The sequence below is a fragment of the Cornus florida genome, unplaced genomic scaffold (genome assembly GCF_030987335.1).
Source record: "Cornus florida cultivar Cherokee Brave unplaced genomic scaffold, ASM3098733v1 CherokeeBrave_3.0.0_Hap2_Chr08, whole genome shotgun sequence".
NCBI classification, from domain to species: Eukaryota; Viridiplantae; Streptophyta; class Magnoliopsida; order Cornales; family Cornaceae; genus Cornus; species Cornus florida.
Window position 1 is genome coordinate 5,227,894 of NW_026775578.1, and position 25,225 is coordinate 5,253,118.

The window sequence follows — 25,225 nt, forward strand, 5'->3', positions numbered from 1 at the left end:
ATTTGTGATCAACCATAATCAAAACAAAATAAATACAAATAGCACTGATGCAAATATTGAGAATATAGACCTCTAATTATTAATTACATAACTACTCAAAGTGTCGATCTAAGGATCCCGAGGTATCCGCCGAACAAATCAAAGTAATTATTAATTAATAAAAGAGTCTATACTTCTCTCATGCTTGAGAGTCAAAAGCCATGACTGTGATAGAGAGTAATTGCATACGACAGCTCTCGCAATATATCTCAATCTATCGTGGACTCGGTTTAAGTCTTAACTAATTAAATGTCCATCCATAATTACCGACTTTAAACCATTTATGATTACTAATTTATATCATAGTATTAATTGCCATTACATACATATATAAATATATTTTGTAATCAAGCGGACACCATCAATTCCATAAAGAATCGAAAAATAATACATTCCATTCACCAATTGTATAATGCTTTAATAATAATATCCAGACAAGAAACCATGACTTTTACAATCCAAAATTAGAATTTGCTATGCTAGGGCGCACATATCCTAACAGTTGAGTCACTAGCCCTTTGAAAAGGTTTCTAACTGTTTCATGGCGAATGCTTATGGAATTTAAACTTGGGAGTTGGGACCTTTGATTTTGTAAATTATACATTTCACTTGCGCATAACAATTGAAAATCAAGTTCACTTGCTGGAAGTTCCCTTCAATTAGTGGAATATTTAGCAGGGCATTTCTTAAATGTACCCTAGACCTTTTTTTCTTGATTATGTCAAGGTAATTAGCAATCTTAGTTGTGTTCGCTTCCATCTGCGGTAGGGATTCGTATGTTCCACTGAGATTCTCGAGGCTTGGGAGCTCCATTGGTGTTTCTCCATTTTATTCTTTCTGAAGGTTCATTTGCATCTAGCTGCGCATGTAAATGTGCAACTACGCTATCTAGGTTGTGATTAGTATTTAGTTTTATGTACTGCAAAATAACTGAGAGGCTTGTGTTTGTGTGCATGCATTTTCTGGAAATTTGCCAATCTAATTGTGATTTTATATAAAGTATTGCAAATACTTTGGTCTCTGGGGATATGAAAAATTGGCCATGTTACCTGACAAATTGTATCTCTTGCTTTACATAATAATGGTTTTTAGGTAAACTTTTTAAATAATTTCCTTCAGTCTACTTAAAGCTTTGGAAGGACATTTCTTAGCCTTACCACCTATAAATTTTTGTCTTGGTTGAGAAATTCAAGAAGATACTATGAACCCTAGTGCAGTATGCTTATTTAATAGCTGTTCAAATGCTTAAAACAAACTGTTTAGTGCTAGCAGCACAAAAAATAACTAGTATTTTGGTCCATTAGAAGTAATATTAGTCATATATCCACATATATCTATTGGCATACGCACTTTCTAGGTTTTGTGATGATTGAAAGGCTTAGATTCTTAGTCAATTCATATAGCACCTGTTCTCTTTTAGCAAGTATGCTGATATAATCGCTCTTCATGAATGCATAAACTTTACAATTTTTAGCATTTTTGCTAATTAGTAAAGTTGAAGCTTGATTGTCATATGAGCACTCAAAAGCAATGCAGAACCTTTCAAATCCTAGTGGATCCCAATTGCTTTTCAAGATGTTTGGATTTTGTGGACTTCTGATTGGCTATAAATGAATGCCATAATGCTTTGTTAATATTAATTTTCAGTTGGCTGCCAAGCTACTCTTTGGATTTCAAGCAACTGTTTGCATGCATCTACACATCGGAGTTGTGTTGCTGACCAAATGGATGGTATAAGAGTTTGTTATATTGACTTAGTAGTTATTCTACGGCATGTTATCCCCTTGTAAAGTTGGTAAGGTTGACTTGTTATGCTATATTTCTGTATAAAGTGTAGATTGTGGTTTCAGTTGCAAGCTGGCATTTTCTTGTCGAACAAGTCTGTACCCAACTGTTGTAAGTTAAATTTTTTGCAAGCCTTGGCAAACGAGAGTTACACATACTGGCACTTAGTAGAGTCTAGTCAATGCAAAAGTTTGACTAATTCTGCGAGTATGAGTAGCATCCAATTCATGTTTGGATGAGTTCTATGGAATGAACCAATTTGCACATTCCGTGGACTTTTGGTTGCCGTTACCATCATAATTGAATTTGTTTTGCTCACCAAATAGTTGGGATAAGGTTTTCTGAATAATCATCTCTTTGGTGTTTTTGTTCAAATATGTTTGTTTGTATGACCTTTTTGTTAAAAGTATACAATAGTAGTCATGACTTGATTCCAGCGGTATTGTACAAGTTTCACATACTTCTTATTTGGTGTACTTGGATTATTCACATTGCTTGTTTAAAATCCTTAATGTCTCTTGTTGAAGCTTTAGGAGTTTGTGGTGGTTGTGCTGTCGTTTTATCTCCGTGTCTTTGTTTCTAGTTTCATGGTTCCCTGACTGGATGCATGCTTTTTGACAGACAAGTTTTGGTAGGAGATGCTGTGGTTTTGGAAGACCCTGAAACCTCAGGTAACTATCTTGTTCGGAGAGTGGCTGCCACAGAAGGGTATGAAATGGTGTCTGATGATGAAAAAGATGAGCCTTTTGTCCTTGGAAAGGACCAGTGCAGGGTGTTGGCTGACAATGGGAATTTAAAGCCCAAGGTATATAGGCCTTTTCTTGTTTTGAAAATCTAATCATGTTATTCTTGCTAATATTTTGGTACATTCATTGGATTAACTTGCATCTGTTCTTTATAACAATCTCTAGCTATGAGGTATGTATATCTATTCAAACCATTTAGAACTTGTAGTAGTACTTGGCATTTGGCTACACTGGACTGTTTACAGGATAGGGAGAGTTGATCATAATCTCCTTGTCTCCGTGCTTTCTCCTCTCGTGTTGATTTCAGGACGCCAATGACAGTCGGACATTTGGCCCCATTTCGATGACAGACGTAGTTGGCAGGGTTTTATACTGCCTGACAACAGCCGTGGACCATGGTCCTGTAGAGAACAGGTGAGTCGACCTAATAAAATCAACTCCATCTATTTTCTCATGTATATTGGGAATTATCTTGTGATGATAAATATGGTGTTTACTTTTACCAGCCACAAGAGCATGCACTTGGATTCCCCTTTACTGGATGTTGATGAGATGACAAAAAATCACAAAGCATGACACGACACCCACAAAGAAAAAGCCTGCACCCAATTGCTTTGTATCTTCTTTTCTCATCTGTTTTCTTCATCAGACATCTTTTTTTGTCTGGAGAACAATGTAAAATGGGAGTCAGATTTTTCTCAATATTCATTTATTATGGGATGGTTAGCGTACATGAAGCGGCTTGCAAATTCGAGTTTTAGCTGTATTTATCATTACTTAAGAATTATAATGTAGTTCAAAAACTATAAAATGAATTTCAGACTTTTCTTTGGAATGATTCGCACAAGATTTTTATTTATATATTGTTATATATATACATCTCGGCAAGAAGCTCAGACACCAACTTAAATGTTGAAGCTTTATTTTTTGAACTGTGAGGAGTAGCGTTAGACTACTGTTGATTCCAAGCTTATTGGATTTGCCAGTCTCGGAATTGTAACAAATTACATTGTATTACTTTTGAAATTGATTTTGTTTGGACATGTAATAGGTCTTGTGATGTCACTTGTCAATTTTAATTTCTCAGAGAGGAAAAAAAGAATTCTGGACGCAAGTTATGTTCACTCATCAAAGGTAGTAGTATTTTGGATTTGGCTTATTCCTATGCCCAAAAGACCAACCTGAATGAAGAAGGCCAATTCGATTAACAAATATTACTACCTAAACCATATATTTATTTATTAGTATTATTTTTTATGCAAGATAAAGTAAACTTTAATTTTACGACCTATGAACACAAGCAAGCCAGACTAAAAAAAAATGAGATAGGGACAAACTATTTTCTTTAGAATGTACGGGACAAAGCTTGTATTGGTGGAGACATATGGGTGTTTATTAACTAAAAAAATAACGTGTGACCGTCGATTGCACGGTTTGCACCCCTTTTTCTGCACTTAACATATATATATATATTGCAATTGCACTTTATTAATAAATCATAACTACCCTATATATTATAAACTTTATTTTTTTTTGGTTTACCTTCTTTAGTTCCTTTAATATATATATATATTCCTGAGTAATGTCAAAAGATAATTTATTTAACAGAAATAAGTTTTTTTAAACCTTTTCTCTGTAACGTACACTATATATATATAGGTCATGTCAAGAGATAATTTATTCAACGGAATTAATTTTTTTTGTATATATTTATATATGTATGTATATATATTGGGTCTTGTAAAAAACAAAATTAAATATATTAAAGATTTGAGAAAGTTAAGTAAACTAAGATCGTTTCATTAGAAGTGTCATTTCTTTTAAGACGAGAGTGTAAATATAAAAATAAATGATGTGGATACATTTATTATTATTATTATTAAGTATACTTTTACCCATATTGTGGCACACTTGAACCATGTAGATAATATTCAATTAAAGTTAGCTCTATGTCACGGATTTGGGCCTTTTTCAAGTTCATATGCAGCCTTAGACACATCCAAGCTCTTTTGAAGTGCCAAATCAGCCTATCTAAGTGTGTTAGTTTAGTGAAAACTTAGGCTAGACAAGTTTGCTTTGCTTACTAAATTGTGTAATGAAGGCTAGATAAGTTTACTTTACTTTTTAAAGTGTGCAAGAAGAGAGTAAGGCAAGTGAGGAAGGAAGTTTGAAAATATGAACTTATATTGCACTAGAAAATATTACACTTGGTTGCGTGAGGAGCAAATGAACTCTCACCTTTTATGGGTATTTGGCCCTTACACCCCAATTTATTTTAAGGTAAATTACACTGACCTCTCCTGAGGTTTCATCATTATACATTGATCTCCCCTCTTATTTGTCAAATAACACTTCTCTCCCTTATAAATGGATATTGTTAACGAAAAGAATAAAATTACTAATTTAACTTTATTTATTAATTTATTATAAAATATATAAAATATTATGGATGTAAAATACCAACGGTACCCTTTTTAAGATTTTTGTTTTTTTCTTCTCCTTTCCCACGGCCTTGCCACTATCGACGAGCCCACTCTTTCTCTCCTCTGTCCCCAACGGCTCCCCGACAACCATGCTTCATCTCCAAATGTTTGTTTCTTATATGTTCCCACCTTGGTAGTGGGCCTGTGCTGGAGACGGGTGGTGTCAACGGAAAAGAGCATGGACATTGATGTGCTCGACGACGGAGTGTACCGTCAAACACACGGAACGACGACGATGTGAGGGGTTGTTCGTACCGGTGGCGAAGGAAGGTGTCTTTACCGACGAGCATGGACTAACTAAACAGTGGTTAAGCTAGAAGGAACTGTCCCGGGGAACAAGCGACTGATTTGTAGATGTTGGGACTGTGCTTTACCGGTGATGACCCAAGCGGTCTGTACTATCAACGACAAGAGAACTTACCGGCTATCAAGGATTTTACAGCAATGGAACTTTCCGGCTTGGTAGCTGCAAGCTTAGAACAACTAAATGGTCGGCAAGGATGACGAGACCGCCGATGATGGTGACCGTCAGTGTGCTTGGATGACGGCCGATGATGGTGACCGACGACGGCGAGCACAACAGTTGCGGCGACGGATAGCGACGATGGGTCAGATTGTGAGTGTGAGTATGCAAAGCTCCATTAATCTAAGTGTAAGTATGCAAAGCTCCGAACAATATCTCCGGCGAATGCGTTGCATGAACCTTTGCCGTCGAGGAGTGCACCCGAAAGACAACTTGCCGATGGATTCTTCATTCCTCGCCGGTGAGTTCTCCATGTCGCAGTTTGTCCTCGCCGGTAAACTCCTTTACCGCTGTTCATATTTATCGCCCCGTTCTTGCTTGCTTGCCGGCCCATCCTTGCTAAATTCAGTGCTTGCATCGCGGCCGAATCCTTACACTATGTTGCTTACTACCATCGCTGGAATCGCGACTATTATTGTTGTAGATTGCTCGGCAAAACCCAGTTCCAGCGAGATTCCAGCATCATCTTATGCTTCGGCCAACCTTCAAGACCCATCTCGACGAAGCTTTCCAGCACCATCACAGACTGCCCATTGCGAGTTTTACCTCCCAAGCAACCATTGTTGCCCTTATCAAAAGCTAAGCGCTCTCTCTGGGTGTGTATCTATATTTCTTTGTCTACAAATTTTTGGTTCCGATGTGGTTCAGTCCGAACTGGATTTTGCTGTCACCGAAACCAAGGAAGGTCTCAAAAGACAACGATTTTGTTGTCACCGGAGTTGCAGTTTGTTCGCCGAACTGGGTTTCACACTATTCTTGCCTCTTTGGTCGCTGACCCATCTTTCCTTGCTTTCGTTTCTCGCTAGTAAAACAGCCGCCGTTGGTCTCTCTGGTAAATTTCGTGGTTGCAGTTTAGACCCATTGGGTGTCGTTGATACGAGGGCACCATTGTCCTTTTGAGTTTATAAGTCAAGGATAGTATTGTAAATTTGCAGTGATTATTGAGGTTAAAAATGTCATTTCATGTATTAGAAGGGTAAAATTGCCTTTATGCTAAATTTTTTGACGGACATAAGCTTAGACCGTTAATTGTTGAACGGCAAGGGAGGTCAATGTTATCAATTTATAAATTTTGAAAGAGGTCAGTGTTATTTGGCAAACAAGGAGAGGTCAGTGTTATTTGGCAAACAAGGAGAGAGGTCAGTGTATATTGACGAAACCTCAACGGAGGTCAGTTTAATTATCCCTTTATTTTATTTTATTTATTTATTTATTAGTAGTTGTAATAATATATAGATATTAATGATTATTAATAGTAATTTTGTATAGAATATTAAATTTGGCGCTCCCAAATATTTTTCAAAATTCAATTAACAATAATTATTCATGGTTATTAATGGTAATTTTGTATAAGAAAATTAAAGTTGATCCCTTCACCTCCCAAAATTTTATAAAGTTTTCATTTATAGTTACTTATCTATAAAAATTAAGGATGGTTTATGAAATAAATTATTTACGACTCTTTTTAACCTTTTGGTCTATCTTTAAAAATTCAAACTTAATAATAGAAGTGTTTATTATTCTGTAAATCTTGTTAAAAAATTAAAAAAAAAATACAATTTTATTAATGGACTGATATTGTTTATAGATTTGTTCTTAAAAATGTACATTAAAAAAGCACTAGGAAAAAATAAATTATTGTAATTATTTTATGTATTTGTTAAATTTAACTTTATATCACTATTTCCCCCTCCAAATTGAAAATTTCTAGCTCTGCCCCCGCCCTTGCAAGAAAGTTCTAGAAATGTATAAGGGAGAGATCTAGAATGGGGTTCTAGAATCCTTAAAAGAATGATCTATACATGTCTAGAATAACATAGAGAACTCTATACATATTTATACAAGTTTAGATAACTCCACACTATTTTATAGAATTTCGGATGGCTCCATAACTATACAAAAAAGTCTATAAAGTTCTCGATCTATGCAAGATGCCATGTCATATTCTGCTAGGCGTTTGTGTGACGCCTGCACAATATAACCTCTATTTGCACAGTGTGACATGTGGGAGGGGTTTGTACTCTCACTCCCATCATTATTATTTTATCTCCCAAATTTTATTTTTTATTTTTGTAACGAACTAATCAATTCATTCGTTAACAATTTTAGAATCTACCATAATTTGCAAATTAAATGTTAGCAATCAGCCACAAATCGCACGTAACATAAAGTGCACATGAATGAAAGACAATTTTTTTTTTTTTTTTTTTTTCTTAAAAGATGGGTGATATCATAATACAGAGAACTCTAAAAGATTTAATACAAAAACTGTGCTTAATACGATAGAAAGGAAAAATAAAAAATAAAAATAAAGAAGGAAAGTACAACACTAATTACAAAGAAAATAAATTAAAAGAAAGGAGATGGTAATTTTCACCTCACTACGAATTTAGTTAATGTCTTTTTCTCTCTTTATTTCTTTTTTTCTTTTTGTCCTGGTTGGTTTATGATATCTGCATTGATAATTATTATTGTTCCATCCATTTTTAAATTATATATATATATCGACCACATGTATATGTCAAGTATAATATCGACCACATCTATGCTATTTTTGACCACATATATGCTATTTTTGTTTTCTCAGGCCTTATATATTTTTATTTCATTAACATAAATGATGAGAAGTATAGAGTGTTGTAGAGAAATGGAAATTGAAAGATGGGAGAATTTTCTAAGAGATGAGAGAGTTTAATAATATGTAGAGTTATATAGTTAATAGAGAGTTCTATAAACTAAATTCAAACTATTGATGGTAATAAATCTTAGTTAGTATCATAGAGGAGAATGTTTATATATAGGAGTTTACTGCTGGGCTGCTTTAACCTTCTGCTTTGTAATAGAAGACTCTTCTTCCGCCGATAGTGGTTTTGACTCTTCTTCTCCACCATCAATAATATAGGAAACTAAAAATTTAAAAGAGATGGAAAAAGTTCACAGCTTCATAGATTTATTTATTAGTCCATCTTTAACTATAGTAATTAGTTCTTACGAAGGACCTAAACCTTTCTAGCGGCTGAAACTTCTGAAACCAACTTATTGACGAATCCATTCCTATACACATGTATATCCATATTGTGTCAAATACATATCAATAGATATGCGAAACACTTACCACAAAAAAATATACTCCCATTCCATAATAATAGTCAATTTTTCTCTTTTTACGTGTCCCAAATTAGGTATCCTCTTTCAAAAGTTCAAGTATATTTTCTTTATATTTTCATCATTGTCCTTTATTTTTAAAAAAATTTCAAACTTTGTAACTATATATATTTAAATTAAAAAGGACAATTTGGTAATTCTAAAATGGGACAATGCATTAATTGCATGTCCCCTTAGAAAGTTCAATTTTTAAATATGAACATCTATTGTGGAACGGAGGTAATATAAAATAACAAAATAAGGCCAAAAATCATAATTTTTTTTATTTCCAATAAACCATCGATTATCAGGCTCTTACTTTCTCGATCAAAGAAACTAGAATTCAAGATTTTGAATTCCATTGTATTAGGGTGGAAAATGAAATAAATAAAGACAGAGGAATGCACTAACTTATGAAAATAGTTAGATTAAAATATCTTAATTTTTCAAAAACATCAACAAGTTTTGGAATTGGAATTCGATTACTCGTAAAAATGGAAAAGTCCACCATTCCCAAAACATAAAAAGTAGCGATGAAAATTCAAACTTCTTGGCAAGTTCAGACACCAACTTAAATGTTGAAACTTTATGTTTTTGAAAGGTGATGAGTAGCATTGGACTAATGTTGATTCCAAGCTTATTGGATTTGCCAGTCTCGGAATTGTAACAAATTACATTGTATTACTTTTGAAATTGATATTGTTTGGACATGTAATAGGTCTTGTGATGTCACTTGTCAATTTTAATTTCTCAGAGAGGAAGAAAAGAATTCTGGACTCAATTTATGTTCACTCATCAAAGGTAGTAGTATTTTGGATTTGGCTTTTCTTTATTCCTATGCCCAAAAGACCAACCTGAATGAAGAAGGCCAATTCGATTAACAAATATTACTACCTAAACCATATATTTATTTATTAGTATTATTTTTTATGCAAGATAAAGTAAACTTTAATTTTACGGCCTATGAACACAAGCAAGCAAGACTAAAAAAAATGAGCCAGTATTAGGGACAGACTATTTTCTTTAGAATGTACGAGACAAAGCTTGCCTTGGTGGAGATATGAGGGTGTTTATCAACTTACAAAAATAAAAAAAATAACGTGTGGCCTTTTCTGCACTTAGCATATATATATATATTATAATTGTACTTTATTTATCTTTTTCTATTAAAAAAATAACAATAAGGTCACTAAACTAATTTTTAATTTAATAAATCATATCTACCCTAACTTTTTTTTTTTTTTTTGGTTTACCTTCTTTAGTTCCTTTAATATATATATATATATATTTTAATTTAATAAATCATATCTACCCTAACTTTTTTTTTTTTTTTTGGTTTACCTTCTTTAGTTCCTTTAATATATATATATATATATATATATATATATATATATATATATATATACAGGCAGGCTCTCAAGCAATCCAAAAGAACAAATTTTTCAACGAACAAACTTTAGTTCCTTTAGAGGATATGGTATGTTTGTTATTCCCCCGAGGGGCCTATCAGGTGGTATTGCCATGTTCTATTTGGAAAATCACGGTGTTAAGGTTATTCACAGTTCTAATTTTCAAGTTACTTGCTCTATTGATGGTGGGGAAAAGGTTGGAACTTGGTTTTTTATAGCAGTGTATGCCTCTTGTGAGGATTCGGTTCGCGCCAAGCAGTGGGATGAGCTTCGTCGTTTGCAATCTCAGATTGGAAGCCAATGGGTGATAATGGGTGATTTTAATCAATTACTTCATGTTATTAAGAAAAAAGGAGGCAATCAGAAACAGGGTTGGATGCTCAGAAGCTTTTGCCAATTTGTGGATGACTGTGGCCTTCTTGGCATGTCCTTTAAAGGCCATCCTTTTACCTGGTGTAATAACAGAGAAGAAGGTCGAACGATTCATGCGCGTTTGGATAGAGGACTGTGTACCCCATCATGGTTGAGTAATTTCAGTCGTTATATGATTCACCACATTACTGTTGCTGGCTCTGATCACAAAGTCCTCCTACTTAAGTTCAATGAATCTATGGAAAATCCCAAAAGACAATTTTTCTTTGATGCTAGATGGGCTCAAGATGAGGAGTTTCACTTTCTTATCTCATCAGTCTGGAACGAGCCGTGCAGTGGTTCTAAAATGTTTGCTATTAAAGAAAAATTGAGTATGTGTGAGCATCGTTTCAGAAGGTGGAACAGTTCTCATGGTCGAAATACTCAGAAGCTTATTAAAAAGTTAGAAGAAGATCTGAAAAAAACAAATGAGCAGGATATCGTCGATCGAAGGGAATGTCTCCGAATTGAGAGAGAACTGAATCAAGCTTGGCGGAATGAGGAGCTTTATTGGAAGCAAAAATCCCGTATTTCGTGGCTTTTACATGGTGATAGGAACTCTGGCTTCTTCCATAGGAAAACTCTCATTCGCAGGAGGAAAAATTGCATATTGGGCTTAGACGATGATGAGGGAAATTGGCAGGCAGAAAAGAGTGACATTCGCCGAATTGTTGAAGATTATTTCAAAGATCTGTTCACTTCCTCCTCAAATGCTCAAGATCATTTTTTCTAGGGTTTGATTCACCCAAGAATTTCTGAAGACATGAACAGTAGCCTTCTCAGGAAAGGTACGGAGGAGGAACTTAAGCAAGCTATTGACTGTATGGGTCCTTTCAAAGCCCCAGGTCCTGATGGCTTTACCCCATTGTTCTTTCAATCTAACTAGTCAATTCTCAAAGAGGATTTAGTTTGTGATTTCAACCACTTCCTTCAGAATGGCCATATTTCAAAAAGTTGGAACCACACTTTCATTTCTCACGTTCCAAAAGAATATCATCCTTCCAAGATCTCTCAGTTCCGTCCTATTTCCCTATGCAATGTGTCTTATAAAATCTTCTCTAAGGCTTTAGCAAACCGCCTTAAACCTTTTCTGAATTCTATTATCTGCCCAAATCAATTGGCTTTTGTCCCTGGATGCACCATCCACGATAATATCCTTATAGCCCATGAGCTTCTCCATATGCTCAAATCAAAGAGGAAAGGTAAATCTCGATTTTTCGCCCTTAAAATTGATATGGCTAAGGCCTATGACCGTGTTGAATGGGGTTTTCTTGTGATGATATTGATGAGGAAAATGGGTTTCACCGATCAGTGGATCAGAATTATGATGTCCTGCGTCAGCACGATCTCTTACGATGTGAATATTAATGGTGAAGTAGGTGGTTTTTTCTCTCCAACAAGGGGCTTAAGACAAGGAGATCCCATATCTTCATATCTCTTCATTCTCTGTACATAATGCCTCTCTGTTCTTGTACAGCATGCTTCTCAGCAAGAATTAATTAATGGTTTACCAGTTGGTCGCGATATGCCTCCTATGACCCACCTTCTGTTTGCTGAAGATGCCCGCAAGTCAGATTGCTCTGAAGTGGATTATCTTAAGATGATTTTGAAAGACTATGAAATTCTCGCAGGTCAAATAGTTAACTTCTCTAAGTCTGGTGTTTTCATTAGTCCGAATACCCCTTTGTCAATCCGAGCTATCACTCGGCGTATTTTGGGCATTCAAGAGAATGGGTGAGGGAACAACTACCTGGGTCTTCCAGCAATTCTGGGTCACTCTCAAGTGAAAGCTTTTAATTTTATGGCAGAAAAAGTGAGCTCCAAAGTCAAACACATCAAAGGTGATTTGCTCTCTAAAGCTGGCAGGGAGGTTTTGATTAAATCAGTTTTGGCCACGGTGCCCACATATTCTATGGCCTGCTTTAAAATTCCCATCACTCTCTGTGAAAATTTGAGGAAAAAATTCATTAACTTTTGGTGGAGTGGAAAGGAAGAAAGTTCAAAAATAAAGTGGATCAGATGGGATTATCTATGTGAGCCGAAATTCAAAGGGAGATTGAACTTCAAAAACTTGGAGTGGTTTAACTCTGCCTTGCTTTCTAAATTAGCGTAGAGATTTCACAAAGAGGATGGATCTATGCTTTTCTCAGTCTTTAAAGCTAGGTATTTTAAGACTGGTCCCTTTCTATCTTCATTGCGTAAACCTGATTCATCTTTGGCATAGAAAGGTATTTGTTCAGTCAAAGAGATTATTGCCAATTGTTGGTGTTAGAGGGTTGTGGACGGATCCAAAATTGATGTTTGGAAAGATCCGTGGTTGCCTGATTCCTTGAATACCTTCATATCCTCATAGCGTCCTATAAATTGCCATGTACATAAGGTTTTAGACTTGATTATTCATGAGCTAAAACAATGGGACTACACGTTGGTTAGAAATATTTTCAATTCTAGAGATGCAGAGCTCATTGTGCAAATTCCTCTGCACTCTTCTCAATCCTCAGACTATATGATTTGGAGAGCCACTGCCAATGGGTATTTCAGTGTGAAAAGTGCTTATAAGGTTATTGCTAACATGAATCCTTTGGAGCCCCCTCCAGCTCACAAGCCTGAGTGCAGTCATATTAAAGAATTCAAACTATCATGGAAGGACATATGTTCGATCAAAACTTGGAGGAAAATTAAATTCTTCATTTGGCAATGCGCTCATGATAGGCTCCTTACCATGCTGAATTTGAGGAAAAGGAACGTTATGGACAATCCTATATGTAGAGTGTGTGGTAGGGATGAGGAATCCTCTCTTCACCTTATCTTTCTCTGCCCTGATGCCCAGGCTGTTTGGAAGTTGAGCCCGGTTCGCCTGGACTTCTCATCTTTGAACTGTAAGTCTTGGAACCAGTTATGGTCTTTATTGTCTGAAAATTGGAAATCAATCCCCAATTCAAGTGAGCATCAAAGCCTAGCAGCTTTCATTTGTTGGCAAATTTGGAAGAGTATGAATAATTGGAGCTTCAGCTCTTTAAGTGGGATCTGCTTAGCATTTTTGATCGAACTATGCACAATTTTTTGGAATTTTCAACAGCTTTTAAACAGATCTGACTCTTCATCCATCTATGGTTCCTAGGCCTAAGCCAGATCATTGGTGTGCTCCCAGTAGAGGGACTTTCAAGCTTAATATTGATGCAGCTTTGTGTAAATTTTCAAAGGGGGTTAGGGGAGGTCTCATCATTCGGAATGATAAAGGTTTTCCTATCTGGGTGGTTTCATTTTTCTTCTCAGGGATATCTATTCCAGAAGTTGCTGAGGCCCTGGTGCTCAAAGAAGCTCTTATCCTCTTGTCCAGATGGGGATATCATCCTATTGTGGTTGAGGGAGATTGCTCCAATGTAATCACTCTTTCACGTTCTTGTCCTCTATCAGCCTTGGTTTTGGAAGAGATTAAACTCCTCGTATCTTCCATTCCAGATGTTTCTCTTGCCTGGACTCCTCGCTCATGCAATGTTGTTGCTCACCAAGTGAGCCAATGGGCCTTGTCCCATAAATGTTTTGATATCCATTGGTCTGTTTAGCCTCCTTGGCTTCGTGAAGCCATCAAGACGGATCTTTCTTTTGTTGGTTCGAGTTTGTCTGGCCCTGGTTTGTAGTTCCTCTTCCCTTTGGTGAAAAAAAAAGAAAAAAAAATTGTCAATTAGCACTTTTTTACTTTATCGGACCTAACCATAATTAATATTTATTACCTTAATATTCAATTTACCATAGTTAATATTTGTTATCTTTGGTTGACACCGTCACAGCCACCATCTTCACCACTACGACCACAACACAACTACCATATTCATTCTCTAACGGTCACTCTCTCTTTCTCTCTCTTCTTTTTGCACTTTGATTTATTTATTTTTTATTTTTTTGCTCTCTTAATTTTTTTTCCCTTGATGACCTGACTGTTGCTCTCTTATTTATTTATTTATTTTTTTTATTTTCTTAATTTTTTTCTTCGACCCATTATTCAACATTTCGTGAATAATAGAGTTTCAAACAAAAAACATATATTGCTTAATCCTGGTATGGAAACAAAAGGTCTCCAAATTTGGATTTTCTGAAACAAAAATAAGAAAAATCTCCAAATTCTGATTCTGGCAATTTTCTTGTTTTCATTCCCGGTCATTTACGTTTCACGCATTACAATTTCCTTCAAATTTTATGTCACAAATACAATTAAAATATCCAATCTCATCATCCCAATTTTGAAAATAGTTTATGGTATCAAAAAATGTGCATCCGAGTGATTAGTATCTCTTCCATGTTCTTCCGAGGGATATACTGGTGTAGGAATCAATTGGCCTCCACCCACCTCTGTTGACCTAGAAGTCGATTTAGGAAATGAAGCTTCACAATTGAGGTGGCTAATGCTTCTTGTTATTTGGAAAAAGTCCACAGTGAAGGATATTTATTTATATATATATATATTTTATATTGTGTTTGGAGGCAAAAGATTTGTTTAATAGTGTTGTCAAATGAAATTCTCTCTTGAAAAAAAATAAAAAAATAAATAAAAATAAAAAATGAAAGGACACAATGGTGGTTATGATGGAGTGGATATGGCGGTTGTGGTTGAGATTGCAAGGAAGATGAAAGAGATTAAAGAGGAGAGAGATTGAATAAAGGTAACAAATATTAGTTATGGTAAATTGAATATTAAGATAACAAATATTAACTATGGTTATGTTTGATAAAGTAAAAAAATGCTAATTGACTATTTGACTTTTGGTTGAGAGCCTGCCTGTATATATATATATATATATATATATATATATATATATATATTCCTGAGTAATGTCAAAAGATAATTTATTTAACAGAAATAAGTTTTTTTAAACCTTTTCTCTTTTAATGTACACTGTATATATATGTGTGTGTGTGTGTGTGTGTATTGGTCATGTCAAGAGATAATTTATTCAACAAAATTAATTTATTATTATTTTTTTTGTATATATTTATATATGTATGTATATATATTGGGTCTTGTAAAAAAAAATTAAAAATATTAAAGATTTGAGAAAGTTAAGTAAACGAAGAGATCGTTTCATTAGAAGTGTCATTTCTTGTAAGACGAGAATGTAAATATAAAAATAAATTGATGTGGATACATTTACTATAATTAATTAGTATACTTTTACACATATTGTGGCACACTTGAACCATATAGATAACATTCAATTAAAGTCAGCTTTATGTCACATATTCGGATTTGGACTTTTTCAAGTTCATGTGCGGCCTTAGACACGTCCAAACCCTTTTGAAGTGCTAAATCAGCTTACCTGAGTGTGTTAGCTTAGTAAAAACTTAGGCCAGACAAGCTTGCTTTGCTTACTAAAGTGTGTAATAAAGGCTAGACAAGCTTACTTTACTTACTAAAGTGTGCAAGATGAGAGAAAGGCAAGTGAGGAAGAGAGTTTGAAAATATGAACTTATATTGCACTAGAAAATATTACACTTGATTGCTTGATGAGGAGCAAATGAACTCTCACCTTTTATGGGTCTTTGGCACACCCCAAATTTTTTTTTTAAATAGTAGTAATAATATATAGATATTAATGATATTAATAGTAATTTTGTATAGAATACTAAATTTGGCGCTACCAAATATTTTTCAGAATTCAATTAACAATAATTATTCATGGTTATTAATGGTAATTTTGTATAAGAAAATTAAAGTTGACCACTTGACCTCCCAAAATTTTATAAAGTTCTCATTTATAGTTACTTATCTATGAAAATTAAAGATGGTTTATGAAATAAATTATTTATGACTCTTTTTAACCTTTTGGTATTGTCTTCAAAAATTCAAACTTAATAATAGAAGTGTTTATTAGTTTGTAAGTCTTGCTAAAAAAAAAAAATACAATTTATTAATGGACTGATATTGTTTATAGATTTGTTCTTAAAAATGTACATTAAAAAAGCATTAGAAAAAAATAAATTATTGCAATTATTTTATTTATTTATTAAATTTAACTTTATATCACTATTTGCCTCTCCCAATTGAAAATTTCTAGCTCTGCCCTTGCCTTTGCAAGAAAGTTCTAGAAATGTATAAGGGAGATATCTAGAATGAGGTTCTAGAATCCTTTAAAGAATGATTTATACAAGACTAGAGTAACCTAGAGAACTCTATACATATCTATACAAGTCTAGATACCTCCACATTATTTTAGAGAATTTCGTCCATAACTGTATAGAGAAGTCCATGTCATATTCTGTTAGGAGTTTGTGTGACGCTTGCACAATATAACTTCTATTTGTGGGGCTTGACACGTGGTAAGGGTTTATACTCTCACTCCCATCATTATTATTTTATCTCCCAAATTTTATTTTTTTATTTTTGTAACGAACTAATCAATTCATTCGTTAACAATTTTAGAATCTACCATAATTTGCAAATTAAATGTTAGCAATCAGCCACAAATCGCACGTAACATAATTTTTTTTTTTTTTTTTTTTTTTCTTTTCTTAAAAGATGGGTGATATCATAATACAGAGAACTCTAAAAGATTTAATACAAAAACTGTATTTAATACGATAGAAAGGAAAAATAAAAAATAAAAATAAAAATAAAGAAGGAAAGTACAGCACTAATTACAAAAGAAAATAAATTAAAAGAAAGGAGATGATAATTTTCACCTCACAACAAAAATTGATAATATTAACCTTAAATTGTATTTGGTTAAGGTGGTGAAAAAAACAAAAAAAATTATTTTATGGGTGCTAAGTGCAGATTTGAAAATTGAGTTGCTATAAAGTAGGTATAAAAAGATAATTATCTATAACATATTGAGTCATTCGCAGTTTGACTAAAAAATTTAAAATATTAAATTAAATTAACATCCAACTTATATCTCCTTATACCCTTAGAAGCCGGAGTCCCCCCTCCCCCAATTAGGTTCAGTTTTAGAGAATAATTTTAGTTTTAAGAAAACTGAAAAGTAATAAGTTTTGAGAATAATTTTAAAGTTGTAAAAGCATATCTAGCGGTCCATTAAAATTTTTTTGTGTGTAAATCTGATCTGTATTTATACAAAAAAAAATTTGTACTAATTATTTTTAGCTCTAGCGGTTGTTTGATACCTTTTGTGTAAAAAATTATCTCCCAATAACAACCAACCGCGTGTTATACCCAAAACCCTACATAACTTTTACAAACTTACTTCATTCAGGTTTACTTTTTGGCGATTAAACCTCACATCTCAATCTTCCTCCTTTAGGAAAAAAATAATAATTTTCCCCTATATTTTACTTTCCCAACCAGTCAATAACAAAACTTTTACGCCATTGCCACTGAAATTCTAACTTATAACAAATAATAAAATTAGATTTAAGTATGTAGAAATTACGTGATTAAAACATATATCTAATCTTTTTTTTTTTTTTATTTTTTTTTATGGTAAAACAAACACACACACACACTTTTTTGCCCACACCAGGGCTTGAACCCTTCCCTCTTATTTGAAGATGGGGAGGTTACAAATCTAATCTTTGGTTAGTATATATTTATCTCATTAGAATATAATGTAAAAGGATAAAAAAATTAAAAAAATCCTAGAATCTAAGTAAGATGAAACGAAAGTGATGAATCAAATTATGTTTATTAAAAATAAAAAATAAAAGATGATAAAGAAGTTCTTACCTTGCCGCTAGTTATAGATTCTTCTCTATTCTACTCTAAAACAGTGAGAAACAAATATGCGTAATGGAATGAGAGAGAAGAAAGAGAATTGCGAGTAAGAAAGGGAAGGAGAGAGAAAATATGCTTACAACAGTGTAAATGGATTGTGTAATCCTTCTAGGCATTGGTGATGTGACACTATATCTTAACAAACTTTTTGAGATGAAAAAAATTTATAAATTACATTTGACAATGTATATTTTACACAATATTTTTTTTAACAGACTGCTGTACTCTAGGAAAGATGAAAAATAGAAGCGTACATGCCCTTAGTGCTAAGGTGTGGGGGATACCTCCGTGAAAAAACAAATAAAATAAAAAATAAAAAACCTGTTTGGGTGTATTTTTTATTTATTTTTACTCCAATTGAGTTTTTAAGAACTGTATTTATAATCTCAAAAACAGTTTTCTATTTTTCAAACTTTAAAAAGTTACTTTCAACAAACAAGCCCTAACCCTCTGTATTTTTCTTTCCGTCTTCGTTTCTTTGCAAAGAACAGTCCAGATAGAGTGTAGATGAAAGGGATACTAAAGAAGTTTCACTGACGCTGATATCCGCAGCCATGGTTTCCGTCTTGACATGGCTCCGCTACTTATCCCACAGATTCCACTACTCCGTCTTCTACACTGCTAAGGTTACTCCAACCCCCCTCCCCCACCCCTCTCTCTCGCTCTCTCTCTCTCTCTATATATACACATATATACACACACAAAACATAATTTATTTGTATGGGTAGTTTTGATCTTGACTTTTTTCTTTTTCCAACGTTTGGTTTCTTTTCAGAAGATGGGGTTTGTGCATTCATCGGTATTTGTTCAGAAGGGTTACTGGGTCTCTTTGGGTTTTGTTATTTTATTTATTTAATTTTTTTTTTTTTATTTTTTATTAAATGAAATATCTCTCCATATGTGTTTACATCGGTAGGGATTTATTATATTACTATTAATTTTTTTTTTTAAATGTCCTTTTCTCTCTTTATTTCTTTTTTCTTTTTGTCCTGGTTGGTTTATGATATCTGCATTGATAATTATTATTGTTCCATCCATTGTGTTAATTTGTTAGTGAAATATGAGACATTTACTTGCACCCAAAGGGAAAGGCAGAAAAAAAGGGTTTTTTTTTTTTTTTTTTTAAAAAAAAAGGGAAAATAAACTTGAGAGATCTTATTATTTTCCATTTTCTACTTTCTTGGATTTGATTTTGTGTTATTTGCCATTAGTTAGACTGAATCTGTTGGTTGTCATAAGATACTAGAGCTGTTTAAAACTGATCAAAAGAATAAATATAAAAGTTATCTGGCAATATAAATATGACACAGCTTTAGCTAAAAAAAAGAAAAAACAAAAGAAAAAGAGAAAAAGATATGGTTGGTTCCTTTGGATCCCTGTATATATGAGCCTCAAATGTAAAAATTGAGAAGTCTTTGTGGAGGCTAGCCTTTAAAGAAGTGGTTTGTTCGGTTCTATTTGCTTGATTCTAGTTATAACCCATTTGCTTTAACTTCGTAGACACTTTGTTACTCATGCACAGTTGTGGTGGTGGATGTTGGACCTACTTTGTTTTAAGATTGTCCTGACGTAATATTCAATACGATGCAGAATTTTGAACAACAGTTCACTTGCAGAAGAGAGGCGATTGATGCAGTATTGAGAAATATGTTTCTACGGAGGTTGACATACTTGCACTGGAATAAAGGTGAAGAGATGGTCCCGACAATAGCAGGGCTGGGAGGAACTCTTCTTGTTCGGAAAATACCACAGGCGGATCTAGAGTAATTTTACAATAAACCAATTTGCAATGTTACTTTTACATTTCGTCTTCATCTTTTCAAGGAAATATATTTTCATTTGTTATGAGATAGCCCATTGGAAAAGTTGCAGTTGTGTCACTAGCCCTTTGGAAAAGTTTCCAACTGTTTTTTTTTTTTTTTTTTTCCTGAATAGTTTCCTACTGTTTCATGGCAAATCCTTATGAAATTTAAACTTGGGACCTTTGATTTTGTAAATTATGCATTTCACTTGCGCATAACAATTGAAAATCAACTTCATTTGCTGGAAGTTCCCTTCAATTGACTCGAATATTTAACAGGACATTTCTTAAATGTACCCTAGACCTTTTTTTCTTCATGTATGTCAAGGTAATTATCAATCTTAGTTGTGTTCGCTTCTATCTGTGGTAGGAATTCGTATGTTCCATTGAGACTCTCAAGGCTTGGGAGCACAGTTGTTGTTTCTCCATTTTATTTTTTCTGAAGGTTCATTTGCATCTAGCTGTGCATGTAAAAGTGCAACTACACTATCTAGGTTGTGCTTATTGTTTAGTTTCGCAAACTACGAAATAACTGAGAGGCTTGTGTTTGCAGTTGCGTTTGCTTGCCTGCATTTTCTGGAAATTTGCCAATCTAATTGTGATATCTTATATAAAGTATTGCAAATACTTTAGTCTTTGGGGATATAAAAAATTTGCCATGTTACCTTACAAATTGTATCTCTTGCTTGTACTTAATAGTGGAATTCAGGTCCACTTTTCCAGTAATTTCCTTCAGTCTACTTAAGCTATCGAAGGACATATCTCAGCCTTACCACCTTTAAAGTTTTTTCTTGGTTGAGAAATTCAAGAAGATACTATGAACCCTAGTGCAGTATGCTTGTGTAATAGCTGTTCAAATGCTTTTAATAAATTGTTTAGAGTTAGCAGCACAAAAGCTTACTACTATTTTTGTCCATTAGAAGTAATGTTAGTTATATAACCACATATATCTATTGCCGTACACACTTTGTAGGTTTTGTGATGATTGAATGGCTTAGATTGTTAGTCAATTCATATAGCATCTGTTCTCTTTTGATTTGCTGACTTAATTGCTCTTCATAAATCCATAACCTTTACAATTTTTAGCATTTTTGCTGATTAGTAACGTTGAAACTTGATTGTCATATAAGCACTCAAAAATAATGCAGAACCTTTCAAATCCTAGTGGATCCCAATTACTTTTCAAGCTGTTTGGATTGGCTGCAAATGAATGGCATAATGCTTTGTTAATATTAATTTTCAGTTGGCTGCCAAACTACTCTATGGATTCTAAGCCACTGTTTTCATGCATCTACCCATCTGAGTTGTGTTGCTGTCCGAATGAATGGTGTAAGAGTTTGTTATATTAACTTAGTGATTATTTCTATGGCATGCATGTTATCCAACTTATCCCATTGTAAAGTTGGTATAGTTGACTTGTTATGCTATATATTTGTATAAAGTGTAGAATGTGCTTTCTGTTGCAAGCTGGCAATTTCTCGTCAAACAAGTCTGTACCTATCTATGGTAAGTTTATTTTTGACTGCTGATTGCAAGCCTTGGCAAAGTAGGGTTACACACGCTGGCACTTAATAGACACAATGCAAAAGTTTGACAAATTCTGCTGGTATTGAGTAGTATTCTAATACATGTTTGGATAAGTTTTATTGAATGCAACCAGTTTGGACATTCCATGGACTTTTGGTTGCCGTACCATCATAATTGGATTTGTGCTGCTCCCCAAATAAGTTGGGATAAGGTTTTCTGAATAATCATCTCTACGGTGTTTTTGGTTCAAATATGTTTGTGTGACCTTTTTATTATAAGTAGACAATAGTAGTCATGACTTGATTCCATTGTGACCTTACAATTGTCACATACTTCTTATCTGGCGTACTAGGACGATTTTACTGTACATTACTCGTTTAAAATCCTTAACGTGTCTTGTTGAAGCTTTTGGAGTTTGTGGTGGTTGTGCTGTCGGTTTATCTCTGTGTCTTTGTTTCTAATTATGTGGTTCCCTGACTTGATGCATTCTTTTTGACAGACAAGTTTTTGTTGGGGATGTTGTGGTTTTGGAAGACCCTGAAATCTCAGGTAACTATCTTGTTCGGAGAGTGGCTGCCACAAAAGGGTATGAAATGGTGTCTAATGATGAAAAAGATGAGCCTTTTGTCCTTGGAAAGGACCAGTGCTGGGTGTTGGCTGACAATGGGAATTTAACGCCCAAGGTATATAATATGTATGCCTTTTCTGGTTTTGAAAATCTAATCATCTTATTCTTGCTGATATTGTGGTACATTTATTGGATTAACTTGCATGTGTTCTTTACAACAATCTCTAGCTAAAATTTGTAGTAGTACTTGGCATTTGGCAAACATTCGGACTGTTTACAGGATAGGGAGAGTTGATCATAATCTTCTTGTGTTGATTTCAGGATGCCAATGACAGTCGGACATTTGGCCCCATTTCGATGAAAGGTATAGTTGGCAGGGTTTTATACCGCCTGACAACAGCCGTGGACCATGGTCCTGTAAAGAATAGGTGAGTTTATCTAATAAAATCTCCTCCTATTTTCTATGTATATTGGGAATTATCTTGTGATGATACTTACGTGTTACTTTTACCAGTAATTTCAGCGTGCCACTCGATTCACCTGTACTGGAAGTTGAACTGGATGTTGATGAGATGGCAAAAAATCACAAAGCATGAGATGACACCTACAAAGAAAGAACCTGGATTCAATTGCTTTGTTTCTTCTTTTCTCATCTGTTGTCTTCATGAGACATCTTCTTCTTTTTAATTTTTTTATTTTTTTTGGGTCTAGAGTACAATGGAAAACGAGTCAGATTTTTCTCAACGTTACATTTATTATGGGATTGTCTGGCGAAAATGTAGAACGGCTAGCATTTCGAGTTTAGCTGTATTTACTATTTATAATTACTTTTTGAACTAGCAATTGAAAGATATTGGAACCCAGGTTGATACAAGGCCCTCGGTCTGCCTTCATTGATAAGGTTGATCTTTTGTTAGGGACACTGACTTTGAATTCTGGACATTTCTTCTTAATGATGTGCAGATTTATTTATTTTTAATTTTATCATTATTATTATTTTTTAATTTTATCATTATTATTATTTTCATATATCTTGTCAAGAAAATCTGACACCGACTTGAACGCTTTCATGCTTATTGGATTTGAGGTCTTGGAATTGCAACAAGTTCCCTTGTATTTCTTTTGAAATTGATTTCCTTTTGGACATGTTACAGATGTTGATGTCACTTGTCAATTTTAATCTCCATCTAGCGCGAATCACCAACTTGACAAGGAAGAAGAATGTAATAACTAATTCTGGAGTCTAGCAACTAGGATGGCATGGAATTGTTGAAGTTTTGGAATTAGAAAGAAAAAAATTAAATTCGATTAATTTAGAGAAATCTTAGTTCAAATTCTCCAATTTCAATTCTAATGTTCAAGGCTTCAATTTCACGCTACGAGTATTGAATTTGTTGTTTGGACCAAGGACTCAATTTGGGATTTATTTTCATGCTGAATTTCCCCTAATCATGTTTGGTGCAAACTGTGGCCTATGCCTGCGTTTTTGATAAAAGCCTTATTAAATCCTATTTTGTGAAAAAGAAAAGAGAATAGCAATAGATATTTATTAGATTTTAGAAATAAAAGAATAAATGATATTTGTTTAGTTTGGAAATCAAAGCGACAGTTAACCGGGAAAATATATATATATACACTACAGATTATTGTTAGAAGAGTTTGAACATAAATCTGGGAGTCTCTTCTCTCCCAAAAAAAAAAAAAAAAAAAAAAAAAAAAAAATGAAGAAGAAGAAGAAGAAGGAATGTAGATAAAAAAATATTAATTACTATTTATAATTTTTATCGTTAGCATTTTTGAACTTTAACAAAAATTTCGGTTAGACACAATTATTGAGTCTCACATTTGATTTAAGTATAATGATATAAAATAAAATAAAATAATGAAAATAGGCCTATCATTAAAAAATAAAAAATAAAGACCTCCGTAAATTATTTCCAACTGTTTTGAGATCCAAACTATAAAGGGTAAAGTGCATAAACCCCCTGAACTTTCAGTCAATTACATATAACCTCCCTGAATTAATAAGTACCCCTAAACTATGATAAAGTTGCAATTAAGGACATCAGGTGAGGTTTCCAGCATCGAAAAAAGAGGATTACAATATTATCCTTAGTTAAACTACGTCGTCTTAACTCAAATCTTAACCATCCAATAAAATTGTGACAACATATCACTACCTATTTTTCCCATCGTTGTTTCACCTAGTCTATATAATGCTCACCAAAAAGGTTTGTCGGCTGATTTTTTTTTGTGTTCACCGGAATGAGACTTCACTAGTTTGCTCGATCATGGAATTTAAGCTTCTCATCGGCGTCGACAGTCATGGACTTTAAGGTTGGGCTCTCACCGGTTTTAATGGAAAAACCTTCATTTTGATTGGAGTGGCCGGAAACAGTCCCAGTGTTATCCCCTTTGGCGGGCACTGTGCCAGCCTTCAATTCTCTTTTGCTATTCACAAGATCGTCGTCTCTTTAAATTGGCAACATAATCATTTGTTAACTTATTATCTCTCTAAATCGATCAATTACTGAGTTGGAACTCATACAAACACTTCGATCTTGGGAATACATAGATAAACCAAAAGACTGATTGTATCAATTTATAGGATGTAGGCCATGGTGAGAAACGTGGTGGTGCCGGCTCAGAGCTCCATCGTCAAAGTGATGTCACGCTTGGTGAGTTTGAAACACTCCAACTCTGCTCCCGGCGACCAATAAGTTCAACCAAATCAGTTGTTCTCAGTTTTGGATGCGGTGTCGGCGTGTCGCGGTTGTTCCGTTCTCAATCTCCATGAAAGATGGAAAGAGGTGCAGTTGCAACAGAGTACGCAACTGGGGAAGATATATGTGTATGTGTGTGTGTGAAATTGAGAGAAAAGTTAGGGTTCGTTTGTGATGGTTGCTTGGCTGGTGATTTGGTAGGGATAGGGTTCCAACTTTCAACAGAGATCTGGGGTCAATTTGGTGGTGGTTTCAATTTGCAGATTTGGGTTTTGTTTTGTTTTGTTTTGTTATGTGTTGTATAGGCAAACAAATAATCTCTCTAAATCGATCTGTC

At 34.0% G+C, this 25,225-nt stretch overlaps 2 protein-coding genes across 3 annotated transcripts; both read left to right on the plus strand.

The window, feature by feature from the left end:
* The first annotated feature begins 1,692 nt into the window (after positions 1-1,692).
* Positions 1,693-3,385, plus strand: LOC132269045 (mitochondrial ATP-independent inner membrane protease subunit 2-like). Of its 2 annotated transcripts, none has more exons than XM_059770040.1 (3): positions 1,693-2,629; positions 2,878-2,984; positions 3,077-3,385. In XM_059770040.1, exons 1-3 carry the CDS (start codon positions 2,432-2,434, stop codon positions 3,144-3,146), a joined length of 375 nt encoding a protein of 124 aa, XP_059626023.1. In that variant the 5' UTR covers positions 1,693-2,431; the 3' UTR covers positions 3,147-3,385. The 2 variants fall into 2 exon arrangements, with proteins under 2 accessions (XP_059626023.1, XP_059626024.1); XM_059770041.1 differs by having other exon boundaries at positions 3,084-3,385.
* A 15,281-nt stretch (positions 3,386-18,666) lies between these two features.
* Positions 18,667-23,149, plus strand: LOC132269046 (mitochondrial ATP-independent inner membrane protease subunit 2-like). Its single transcript, XM_059770042.1, has 5 exons — positions 18,667-18,895; positions 19,860-20,032; positions 22,097-22,280; positions 22,487-22,593; positions 22,680-23,149. Exons 1-5 carry the CDS (start codon positions 18,824-18,826, stop codon positions 22,759-22,761), a joined length of 618 nt encoding a protein of 205 aa, XP_059626025.1. The 5' UTR covers positions 18,667-18,823; the 3' UTR covers positions 22,762-23,149.
* The last annotated feature ends 2,076 nt before the right edge of the window (positions 23,150-25,225 follow it).